Below are 13,368 nucleotides of genomic sequence, written 5' to 3' on the forward strand. Positions count from 1 at the left end.
TGAATCCCTTAGTTAACACACAGACAGAAGCAGAATAAGTATGGAGTAAATTATAGAGCAATAGTAGTGGTGAGTTCAGGAGGCAGGATAGGAAAGGGAAATAAGTGTCTCATAAATGGAGAAAGGTGCAGAATTCTCTGATAAGATTACAAATATTAATTTATGCAAATTCCAATGAAAATACAGTTCCCCCTTAAATGAAGCTGTCCGTCCCAGAAAGTGGCATTTAACCCCTTAAGCCCCGAGGGTGGTTTGCACGTTAATGACCGGGCCAATTTTTACAATTCTGACCACTGTCCCTTTATGAGGTTATAACTCATCTTGGCGATTCTGACATTGTTTTCTCATGACATTTTGTACTTCATGATAGTGGTAAAATTTCTTCGATATAACTTGCGTTTATTTGTGAAAAAAACGGAAATTTTGAAAATTTCGAAAATTTCGCAATTTTCCAACTTTGAATTTTTATGCCCTTAAATCACAGAGATATGTCACACAAAATACTTAATAAGTAACATTTCCCACATGTCTACTTTACATCAGCACAATTTTGGAACCAAAATTTTTTTTTGTTAGGGAGTTATAAGGGTTAAAAGTTGACCAGCAATTTCTCATTTTTACAACACCATTTTTTTTTAGGGACCACAAGTCATTTTGAGGGGTCTATATGATAGAAAATAAACAAGTGTGACACCATTCTAAAAACTGCACCCCTCAAGGTGCTCAAAACCACATTCAAGAAGTTTATTAACCCTGCAGGTGTTTCAAAGGAATTTTTGGAATGTTTAAATAAAAATGAACATTTAACTTTTTTTCACACAAAATTTATTTCAGCTCCAATTTGTTTTATTTTACCAAGGGTAACAGGAGAAAATGGACCCCCAAAGTTGTTGTACAATTTGTCCTGAGTACGCTGATACCCCATATGTGGGGGTAAACCACTGTTTGGGCGCATGGCAGAGCTCGGAAGGGAAGGAGCGCCATTTCACTTTTCAATGCAAAATTGACTGGAATTGAGATGGGACGCCATGTTGCGTTTGGAGAGCCCCTGATGTGCCTAAACATTGAAACCCCCCACAAGTGACAAAATTTTGGAAAGTAGACCCCTTAAGGAACTTATCTAGATGTGTGGTGAGCACTTTGACCCAACAAGTGCTTCACAGAAGTTTATAATGCAGAGCCGTAAAAATAAAAAATGATCTTTTCGCCCCCAATTTTTTGTTTTCCCAAGGGTAAGAGGAGAAATTGGACCACAAAAGTTGTTGTGCAATTTGTCCTGAGTACGCCGATACCCGATATGTGGGGCTAAACGACTGTTTGGGCGCATGACAGAGCTAGGAAGGGAAGGAGCGCCGTTTGACTTTTCAATGCAAAATTGACTGGAATTGAGATGGGACACCATGTCGCGTTTGGAGAGCCCCTGATGTGCCTAAACATTAAAACCCCCCACAAGACACCATTTTGGAAAGTAGACCCCCTAAGGAACTTATCTAGATGTGTTTTGAGAGCTTTGAACCCCCAAGTGTTTCACTACAGTTTATAACGCAGAGCCGTGAAAATAAAAATAATTTTTTTTTTTTTCACAAAAATGATTTTTAGCCCCCAGTTTTCTATTTTCACAAGGGTAACAGGATAAATTGGACCCCAAAAGTTGTTGTCCAATTTGTCCTGAGTATGCTGATACCCGATATGTGGGGGGGAACCACCGTTTGGGCGCATGACAGAGCTCGGAAGGGAAGGAGCGCCATTTGGAATGCAGACTTAGATGGATTGGTCTGCAGGCGTCATGTGGCATTTGCAGAGCCCCTGATGTACCCAAACCGTAGAAACCCCCATAAGTGACCCCATATCGGAAACTAGACCTCCCAAGGAACTTATCTAGATGTGTTGTGAGAACTTTGAACCCCGAAGTGTTTCACTACAGTTTACAACGCAGAGCCGTGAAAATAAAAAGAAAAATTTTTCCCACAAAAATTATTTTTAGCCCCCCAAATTTTTATTTTCCCAAGGATAACAAGAGAAATTGGACTGCAAAGGTTGTTTTCCAATTTGTCCTGAGCACACTGATACCCCATATGTTGGGGTAAACCCCTGTTTGGGCGCACGGGAGAGCTCGGAAGGGAAGGAGTACTGTTTTACTTTTTCAACGCATAATTGGGTGGAATCGAGATCGGACGCCATGTCGCGTTTGGAGAGCCCTGATGTGCCTAAACAGTGGAAACTCCCCAATTCTAACTGAAACCCTAATCCAAACACGCCCCCTTACCCTAATCCCAACGGTAACCCTAACCACACTCCTAACCCTGACACACCCCTAACTCTAATCCCAACCCTAATCCCAACCGTAAATGTAATCCAAATCCTTACCCTATCTTTAGCCCCAACCCTAACCCTAACTTTAGCCCCAACCCTAACTTTAGCCCCAACCCTAACCCTAACTTTAGCCCCAACCCTAACCCTAGCCCTAACGGGAAAATGGAAATAAATACATTTTTTTATTTTATTATTTTTCCCTAACTAAGGGGGTGATGAAGGGGGGTTTGATTTATTTTTATAGCGTTTTTTATAGCGTATTTTTATGATTGGCAGCTGTCACACACTAAAAGACACATTTTATAGCAAAAAAGTTTTTGCGTTACCACATTTTGAGACCTATAATTTTTCCATATTTTGGTCCACAGAGTCATGTGAGGTCTTGTTTTTTGCTGGACGAGTTGACGTTTTTACTGGTAACATTTTCGGGCACATGACATTTTTTGATCGCTTTTTATTCCGATTTTTGTGAGGTAGAATGACCAAAAATCAGCTATTCATGAATTTCTTTTGGGGGGGGGGGGGCGTTTATACCGTTCCACGTTTGGTAAAATTGATAAAGGAGTTTTATTCTTTGGGTCAGTACGATTACAGCGATACCTCATTTATATCATTTTTTTTATGTTTTGGCACTTTTATACGATAAAAACTATTTTATAGAAAAAATAATTATTTTGGCATCGCTTTATTCTGAGGACTATAACTTTTTTATTTTTCGCTGATGATGCTGTATGGCAGCTCGTTTTTTGCAGGACAAGATGACGTTTCAGCGGTACCATGGTTACTTATATCAGTCTTTTTGATCGCGTGTTATTCCACTTTTTGTTCGGCAGTATGATAATAAAGCGTTTTTTTTTTTTTTTTTACGGTGTTCACTGAAGGGGTTAACTAGTGGGACAGTTTTATAGGTCGGGTCATTAAGGACGCGGCGATACTAAATATGTGTACTTTTATTGTTTTTTATTAATTTAGATAAAGAAATGTATTTATGGGAATATTTTTTTTTCATTATTTATGAATTATTTTTTTTTTACACATGTGGAAATTTTTTTTTTTTACTTTTTTATTTTGTCCCAGGGTAGGACATCACAGATTGCTGATCTGACAGTTTGCACAGCACTCTGTCAGATCAGCGATCTGACTTACAGCGCTGCAGGCTTACCAGCGCCTGCTTTGAGCAGGTGCTTGGTAAGCCACCTCCCTGCAGGACCCGGATGCAGCCCCGCGGCCATTTTGGATCCGGGGCCTGCAGGGAGGAGGTAAGAGATGCTCGGAGCAACGCGATCATCGCGTTGCTCCGAGGGACTCAGGGAAGCCTGCAGGGAGCCCCCTCCCTGCGCGATGCTTCCCTATACCGCCGGAATACTGTGAGCATGTTTGATCGCGGTGTGCCGGGGGTTAATGTGTCGGGGGCGGTCCGTGACCGCTCCTGGCACATAGTGCCGGATGTCAGCTGCGATAGTCACAGATCGCATATGACGTACTATCCCGTCACTGGGAATTAAGTCCCAGGTCACCTTGACGGGATAGTAAGTCATATGGGATTAAGGGGTTAAATGGCTTGCTTTCTGGGGCACTTGTGTACAAGCGCTCATCGCAGGAAGATAATGAGATGCCATGGAAGCAGGAGCCCTGTTGAAGGCCCATACTGCTGCCATCATAACTGGGCTTCATAGGAGAATGTCAATTACATAAAACACAGCAATGCTGCAGTATATAGTATAAGCGATCAAACATTCAAGTCCTCTAGAGGGACTAAAAAAAGTAAACATTAAAGTGAAGTACAAAATATAGCTAATCTTAATATATACTTAGCTTGTAATGTCTCCACATCCTGTTCCATCCAGATGTGTCCGGATCCCAGAATTCCAAGCGGCGGAAGTTCACCGAATGCCATATTGGGACACCCAAGTGATGGGTGTCTTAATATGGAAACTGCTGGTGTTAACAGCCTCTTGTGCGGTACCACCAGCAGAACACCGTCGCACCACACACACAGTGTATAAGCCGTATGCACCACGCACACACATTGTATATGTATACGCCGTACGCAGCCTCTTGTGCGGGACCACCAGTATAACACTGTCGCGAACACGCCGCCGCCGGGATCAGCCGAATGATTCACTGACAAACCGCCATCTTTGTACAAGATGGAGCGCATGTGCAGTTTTAATGTGACCACCGCTATCTGTCTGCACAAAGATAGAGGCTGTCTGATTTACTGCGCCTGCGCAAATTCCCAGCGGCAGATGTGCGACGTGTCTACAGGCAGAGGAAGCTGGTCACATTAAAGGGGTTTTCCCACGAACGAAAGTTCACTTTAAAAATTGTTTGTGTCTGACCGTGTACGGAGCATACCACATCTCCTGGGTAGGGGAGGAAGCAAAAGACAACAGTGACATTACAGCATAGGATCACAGAGGATTTCTTTTGTCGGTAAAATATTTCACTGACTGTTTTTAAACAATATTTTACCTCACAAAATGTATCCTCTACAATCTCCTGCTGTAATGTCAGTATTGTCTTTTGCTTCCTCCTCTGATGGGGAGGAGAGCAGATGGAGGAGAGAGAAAGCGCACAGGGGTGAGAGAGAAAGAGCGCAGGGGGGAGACAGCTCAAATGGGACAGCACATGATGGGAGAACACAGCACAGGAAGGAGAGAGACAGCAGACAAGGGGGATAGTACATGGGGTAGACAGGTCAAAGAAGAGAGTACAGACGGGAGAAGTCAGCACATGGGGAAAGAGAGAGTGGATAGGTGGGTGAGCACATGGGGGGAGAGATTCTCAGCGCTGCAAAGCCAGCCCCCATCGTGACATTACCGCCCTCCTGATGCGATAGCGTCGGGCCTTTATCTAGTCTACAGTTGTGGACAAAAGTATTGACACCCCTGCAATTCTGTCAGATAATAATCAGTTTCTTCCTGAAAATAATTGCAAACACAAATTCTTTGTTATTATTATCTTCATTTAATTTGTCTTAAATGAAAAAACACAAAAAGAATTGTCCAAAAGCCAAATTGGATATAATTCCACACCAAACATAAAAAAGGGGGTGGACAAAAGTATTGGCACTGTTCGAAAAATCATGTGATGCTTCTCTAATTTGTGTAATTAACAGCACCTGTAACTTACCTGTGGCACCTAACAGGTGTTGGCAATAACTAAATCACACTTGCAGCCAGTTGACATTGATTAAAGTTGACTCAACCTCTGTCCTGTGTCCTTGTGTGTACCACATTGAGCATGGAGAAAAGAAAGAACTGTCTGAGGACTTGAGAAACCAAATTGTGAGGAAGCATGAGCAATCTCAAGGCTACAAGTTTATCTCCAAAGACCTGAATGTTCCTGTGTCTACCGTGCGCAGTGTCATCGAGAAGTTTAAAGCCCATGGCACTGTGGCTAACCTCCCTAGATGTGGACGGAAAAGAAAAATTGACAAGAGATTTCAACGCAAGATTGTGCGGATGTTGGATAAAGAACCTCGACTAGCATCCAAACAAGTTCAAGCTGCCCTGCAGTCCGAGGGTACAACAGTGTCAACCGTACTATCCGTCGGCGTCTGAATGAAAAGAGACTGAATTGTAGGAGACCCAGGAAGACCCCACTCCTTACCCCGAGACATAAAAAAGCCAGGCTGGCGTTTGCAGGAGTTTACAGGAGAAAAAAAGAGGCATTCAAAGAAAAGAACACGGTCCCTACAGTCAAACATGGCGGAGGTTCCCTGATGGTTTGGGGTTGCTTTGCTGCCTCTGGCACTGGACTGCTTGACCGTGTGCATGGCATTATGAAGTCTGAAGACTACCAACACATTTTGCAGCATAATGTAGGGCCCAGTGTGAGAAAGCTGGGTCTCCCTCAGAGGTAATGGGTCTTCCAGCAGGACAATGACCCAAAACACACTTCAAAAAGCACTAGAAAATGGTTTGTGAGAAAGCACTGGAGACTTCTAAGGTGGACAGCAATGAGTCCAGACCTGAATCCCATAGAACACCTGTGGAGAGATCTAAAAATGGCAGATTGGAGAAGGCACCCTTCAAATATCAGGGACCTGGAGCAGTTTGCCAAAGAAGAATGGTCTAAAATTCCAGCAGAGCATTGTAAGAAACTCAATGATGGTTACCGGAAGCGGTTGGTGGCAGTTATTTTGGCTAAAGGTTGTACAACCAAGTATCAGGCTGAGGGTGCCAATACTTTTGTCTGGCCCATTTTTGGAGTTTTGTGTGAAATGATCAATGTTTTGCTTTTTGCTTCATTCTCTTTTGTGTTTTTCATTTAAGACAAATTAAATGAAGATAATAATACCAAAGAATTTGTGTTTGCAATCATTTTCAGGAAGAAACTGAGTATTATCTGACAGAATTGCAGGGATGTCAATACTTTTGGCCACAACTGTATATATATAATCGTCTAAAGGGCACTTCCGTCTGTCTGTCACGGAAATCCCGCGTCGCTGATTGGTCGAGGCCTCCAGGCCGCAACCAATCAGCGACGGGCACAGTCCGGCCGCGAATTCACCCTTCCTACTTTCTGTCAGTGCCCCCTCCAGTCAGTGCTCACACAGGGTTAATGGCTGCGTTACACGCATTATGCCGCGGTGTAACGCAGTCCGTTAACGCTGCTATTAACCCTGTGCGACCAACTTTTTACTATTGATGCTGCCTATGCAGCATCAATAGTAAAAAGATCTAATGTAAAAAATAATAAGAAAAATAAAAGATCATTATATACTCACCTTCCGACGCCTTTTCCGCTCCTCGCGACGCTCCGGGCCATGCATTGCGGTCTCGCGAGATGATGACGTAGCGGTCTCGCGAGACCCCTACGTCATCATCTCGCGAGACCACAAAGCATTCTTGGGACCGGAGCGTCGCGAGGAGCATCGCTAAACACCTCGCCTGAATCCGGGGGCGCCGGAAGGTGAGTATATAACTATTTTCTATTTTAATTCTTTTTTTTAACAGGGATATGGTGCCCACATTGCTATATACTACGTGGGCTGTGTTATATACTACATGGGCTGTGTTATATACTGCGTGGGCTGTGTTATATACGGCGTGGGCTGTGTTATATACAGCGTGGGCTGTGCTATATACTACGTGGGCTGTGTTATATACAGCGTGGGCTGTGCTATATACTACGTGGGCTGTGCTATATACTACATGGGCTGTGTTATATACTGCATGAGCTGTGTTATATATGGCGTGGGCTGTGCTATATACTACGTGGTTTTGTTATATACTGCATGGGCTGTGTTATATACGGCGTGGGCTGTTCTATATACTACATGGGCTGTGTTATATACTGCATGAGCTGTGTTATATACTGCGTCTCTGTGCTATATACTACATGGGCTGTGCAATATATTACGTGGCTGGGCAATATACTACGTGGCTGTTATATACTGCGTGAGCTGTGCTATATACTACGTGGCTGTGTTATATACTACGTGGGCTGTGCAATATACTAGGTAGCTGTGCAATATACATGGTTAGGCAATATACTATGTGGCTGTGCTATATACTACGTGGCTGTGTTATATACTGTGTCTCTGTGCTATATACTACGTGGCTGTGTTATATACGGCGTGGGCTGTGCTATATACTACATGGGCTGTGTTATATACTGCATGAGCTGTGTTATATACTGCGTCTCTGTGCTATATAATACGTGGGCTGTGCAATATATTACGTGGTTGGGCAATATACTACGTGGCTGTGCTATATGCTACGTGGCTGTGCTATATGCTACGTGGGCTGTGCCATATGCTACATGGACTGTGTTATATACTACGTGGCCTGTGCTATATGCTACGTGGGCTGTGCCATATGCTACATGGACTGTGTTATATACTACGTGGCTGTGCTATATGCTACGTGGGCTGTGCTATATGCTACGTGGGCTGTGCTATATGCTACGTGGGCTGTGCTATATGCTACGTGGGCTGTGCTATATGCTACGTGGGCTGTGGTATATTTCTCTGCTGTATCTGTGTATCATGAATCGCGGTATGTGTTAAAGAGGGGGGCCCACTGAGACGCTTTCGCCCGGGGCCCTAAAAAACCTGGAGCAGGCCCTGGCTTCACTGATTGTTCGCGGCCGGCCAGGCGTGACCAATCAGCGACAGTCCGGCCACGAATTGGAGCGGAATTTGAACCACGCTTCGCTAATTGGTAGCGCCCAGCCGGCCGAATCCTGTGTATAAATTGCATTATTCTGAAAACTTCATAAATAAACTACATACATATTCTAGAATACCGGATGCGTTAGAATCGGGCCACCATCTAGTAAATATATAAAACCGCAGCTCAGCATGCAAAACACAAGGCCATGCAAATTTGTTGATTGAAAAATAAAAAAAAGTAATGAGAAAGTGCAAGCACAAAAAGGTTTTTTTTTGCAAAGTTCTGAAATTTTTTATCAACTTAACTATAAAAACCTTACAAGTTTGGTATCATTGTGTCCTGAAAAATCATATTGCCAGGTAATTTTTAGTGCACAATGGTAAAAACTTAAAACCAATGCTCAAAATACAGTGGCAGGATTGCTTTTTCCCCCTCACATCACCCCACTTTGAATTTGTTTTCCTGCTTTTCAGAACATTAATATATAATTGAACCTAAGTGGATGTAAACTTATGATTCCAACGGTAGTTATTTGTTGACTAATAAAGAAAAAACCAAATGGCCACCTAATGACTTCAATAATTCATACGATTTAAATCACGCCAGGACCTGCTGTGTGCTCATGGACACATTATGGTAACAACTAAGGAGCTGACATTTTACAGCCTAACTTCCATAAGTATACTTACAAGGTTTGGGCAAAAAAAGAATATAATTACCTCTAAATTTAGCATGGGTTTTAAATTCAATAACCAGGCGACCATCCTCCCGAATATATATTCTTATAATCTGCAGTCTGGCGGACAGGACACTGTCTGTCTGGATTCCTGCATTGAAACACACAATTATTTAATATCTGATAATATGAATAGACTTGGACAAGGTATTTATCGGCAGCATTAAAATGCAAGTGGAAAATGTCTTGGCATTACTTTCAAGTCTGGCATTTAATTATGTTCCATAAATTATGTATGTAAAAAGAATCAATCCCAAATTATGTAAATAGGACATGTCAGCTTAACTAAATGATAGCATTTTCCATTAACTCTTTCATGACCTGGCTTTTTTTTCCCCCCTCATTTTCGCGCTTCCTTTTAAGAGCCCTAAGAACACCCCCTTATGATTGGTAACACCCAGCATTTATCATTTATTCTTTACAATCATGAATGAATAGAAGAAGGACAATCACAACACAACAATGACAATCTACGATATATTATGGGAATTAGAATAAGGTATTTAAACAGACAAGTCCAGAAAGCTGACAGGTCCGTTTTTGAGACTTTCATCATCTAAATTCTTTATATTCTTTGCCTCATAAAATATGCTGCAGTGTCATACACCTGCAGGGCATCTTACCAGTTCTCCACAGAACAGTATCATAGAAGAAGGAGAATTCCATCTCTGTGTGGTGCTCCAGAGAAGCCCACCCCCTTGGTGCAGTGACATAAATGTAGGACACGTACAGAGGAACATGAACTGTCAAGAAAGACTGGGCCGAGTCTCGCACCTGTAAAGGATTAATATTTGTGAAATATAAATTGCATGAGTATGAGTAAGAAAGACTTTGAGGCATACTTATCAAGATACATGTTTGCCAGAATTCTGGAGTAAATTGCACCAAAAATGTGTTAAGACTTGTATCATATTTATAAGATGATCTACAGATGTGTTACGCCTTTGGGGGCGTGGCCTCTCTAAACCATTTCCTGTTCCGCCAAGGCATTTTCAGCCCTTTTAAAGCAGAAAGTAAGCCACCTATTAGGTGGTGTAATCTTAGGCCCCAATTCAGCAAAGCTTTCAGGCCCAAAAAGTGTCATAAAAGTTTTGAAAAGTTGAAAATTCTGGCTCTACTATTATTTACACCAGCTTCCCCTAGCTTCATCAAACGGTGCGTAGCTAAGGTAAGGTAGGGATGTGGCGGGGGGCCTAATGCCAGCTAATCTGATTCATGATGAGCTGTGGCATTTCCTGGTTGGCACATGGAGGCGCACACCACATGCTCCAGATTCATAAAGAGGTGTTCAGATTCATGAATCAGGAGCATCTAACTCCACCATAACCCCGAGAAAAGCCTGGTCCTGATGAATTAGACAGTCTTACATTAGACAGATTTATCATACACCAAGAAATACTGTAATCAATCTCGTACATTTTAAGACTGTCTAGTCTGTATTGTGTATGAATTAGACAGTTTTCACTAATAGGCCACATTATAGCCTTACAATGAACTGTGTAGATATTATTACTCACTACAACCATTTGAAAGTAACTAAACTTCAGTGGAAAAAATATTAAATTGCTTGGTGATCGGTGGGGATATAGGTGAGCTCAGGAAACAGTTCTTGCCTATGCACTCACACAGAGCAGAGTAAGGATTCAATGGAAAGGCTTAGTCTTTTTATTGCATCTGTACTCTGCTAATACTACTTCTACTATTATTACACTATAACTATGAAAGACTCTCCAGCACCTGAAAATCCGCTGTCACAGCACCACCACAGACATCAATGAGTTCAGTCATGTCATAATATGCATCAAAAGTCCAAATGCAACTCTTCAGGTTAAGGTGTTTGTATAGTTGAACTGTCTTTGGTTCCCTGACATTGGGATCAAACTGGTAAGGTCGGTCATATCCTGGACCAACCGCAATGCTGTCATATGTCACCTCATCAAGGAATCCAGCTTCTGCAAATAATCACAATGAAAGGAGAACAATTTGTATACGTACTGACAGTTACCGAACTAAGGACTGAAAAATTGCACATGTGCAAGTACAAAGCAAGAGAAAACCGACACAGAAGACACATATAGATAGTATCTCCTAGCCAAGTACCTGAAAGGCCTTTTAAATCACGGATGGTGACAAGATTGGAGCAAACATGTTGATGGCGATAAACGGATTCGGAAAGCAAGAAGTGAAGGTTGTGGAGTGGCATTGTAGAGATTAGCGGCAGCATGCCATCCTGATGTGGAATCTGCACCGAGATATGAATCCTGGAAATACAGTGAAAAATAGTATTAAGTAAGACTTGTACAATAACAGACTCCATGTTACAATTGTGCTATAAGTTTATGTATCTGTTGTCTAAGTAGACAACGGGTTTTGTCTTTTTTCACCAAAAATATATACACAGGTGATTAGTTGACAGTGTGCACATCTGCACTTAATTTACACCACAAATGCATTTATTCAAAGTACATTAATAATTAACAGTAATATTGAAATATATTGTTTCAAATAATCAAATCTTAACCACTTAAGCTACCAGGTGCCTTTAGTCTGCGACATAGTAAATCCAAGCATGTCAGGTGATTCACAACTACTAGGGATTCGCCAGTTTTCACGTCCTCCATTTCTTATACATAGTGCTGTGTGGCAGGGAGTGCTTCTGCCATTATAGGTCCCAGTGGTTATGGTACTATTATATGATGACCAGGACGGTGGCAGAAGAAGCCTCAGGCTGCAGCGAACTAGAACCTGGACAACCCTAACAGTGACGACAGTCACTATAACAGTGCCAACTTTCCCTGTCTGGGGTCATTACAGTGTAAAAAATATAGAAAACAATAAAGTAAGCCAAATGGCTTTTTAATCTTTGATGGGCAAACCATAAAAAAAATAAAGAATATACATACCCCCCCCCTTAAAGGACCCCCTTCTTCAAATCACTGATGACTCAATTATCCCAAATGTATACATAATCTATTAAAATTGACATTACAAGATGACAAGCACAATTAAACAGTTGACAAACTAGAATGTAAAAACATTTTTATTTTTATGGTTTTCATTCCATAAGCATACAAATTCTAAAGCAAAATTTGTGTTTGTGTGAAAAAATGCACCTGCATTATATAGCCAATACATATAAAATGCACTGCCATTTAACTAACGTGTGCTGCAAGCAGTGTAACTATGTCTGGTACCAAAATATCCTGGACCCAGATCGATTTAATTTGATGTAAAAAATGGACCATAATTGTAAGCGCTGATTGGTGGAATATACTGCTGATCTGCCAGAGACAATATTTTAGTTGGAAGATTCCTGCCACATGGCTCTATGCTCATCATTTGGATATAGCAAACATTGGGGTTTCTGGAACCTTACAATAATCTATTACTAGTAGAACATTTCCTTATTTCACCTACTTCATATGGGACAATACAGCACAGAGAACCACACGACCTACCTGTTGGGATGCTCTTTGTGTTTAACATCCAGATACTTCAGAGTTGCAATGAAAGATTGAGCTTGGAAGCCTCTTGCGGTGCCCGCTACTACTGGAGTGTGGCATATGGCACTGTCCGTTCCTATTGTAACAATATTGCTTCGCAGTGGTGTTCCCACGTGTCCAGCTTTATCCACGGCTTTGGCCACACAACGTGCATGGAAACGTCTGCTGAAGTAAATGCTATCCAGCACCTAGTCAATACAGGGGGGAAATACAGACCGATAACTATTAATTCTATTGACTAATCTTTAAATGATAATAAAAATGTAAATCTATTTTAATGACACATACTTTCTTTTAATTCTCTATTATTTATAAAGCAGATTGATGTCTACCTGTTGAATCAGTTATATATAGTTTACACTGGTAGTCACTGGTCTGGTTGTGCAAATTGTTTCTAAGGACCTGGTCCAGCAGTGAGATCAGTGATCCGTGCCTGTCTGACGGGAGACATGAGAACCGTCTCCTACTCCGGGGTATCCGTGGTTCTTCTTTTGATTAGCCAGCCTGGAAGATGTTACAGTGCATGGTGCCACAAGAATGACATTGCGCCAGGCTGACTAATCAATAGTAGAGGAAACTATTTTTGGGTAGGAGGTGGTTCTCATGGCTCCCATCTGACTGCCACAGATTACTAACTTGGCCGCTGGACTGAGTGCTGTGAATTACTTTGCACCAACTTTAGTCACTGGTC

The 13,368-nt window shown here is 41.9% G+C and overlaps 1 protein-coding gene across 1 annotated transcript in view; it reads right to left on the reverse strand.

Annotated features, from left to right (window-relative positions):
- Positions 1-13,368, reverse strand: part of FRAS1 (Fraser extracellular matrix complex subunit 1) — a 653,238-nt gene that overhangs the window by 26,765 nt on the left and 613,105 nt on the right. The window contains exons 64-68 of the mRNA XM_077275534.1: positions 12,633-12,865; positions 11,275-11,435; positions 10,912-11,126; positions 9,798-9,948; positions 9,158-9,265 (exon numbers count right to left, since the gene is read on the reverse strand). Coding sequence (XP_077131649.1) covers positions 9,158-9,265; positions 9,798-9,948; positions 10,912-11,126; positions 11,275-11,435; positions 12,633-12,865 — 868 coding nt within the window. The remainder of the gene's footprint in view (positions 1-9,157; positions 9,266-9,797; positions 9,949-10,911; positions 11,127-11,274; positions 11,436-12,632; positions 12,866-13,368) is intronic.

The sequence above is a fragment of the Ranitomeya variabilis genome, chromosome 1, assembly GCF_051348905.1.
Source record: "Ranitomeya variabilis isolate aRanVar5 chromosome 1, aRanVar5.hap1, whole genome shotgun sequence".
In the NCBI taxonomy this organism is placed as follows: domain Eukaryota; kingdom Metazoa; phylum Chordata; class Amphibia; order Anura; family Dendrobatidae; genus Ranitomeya; species Ranitomeya variabilis.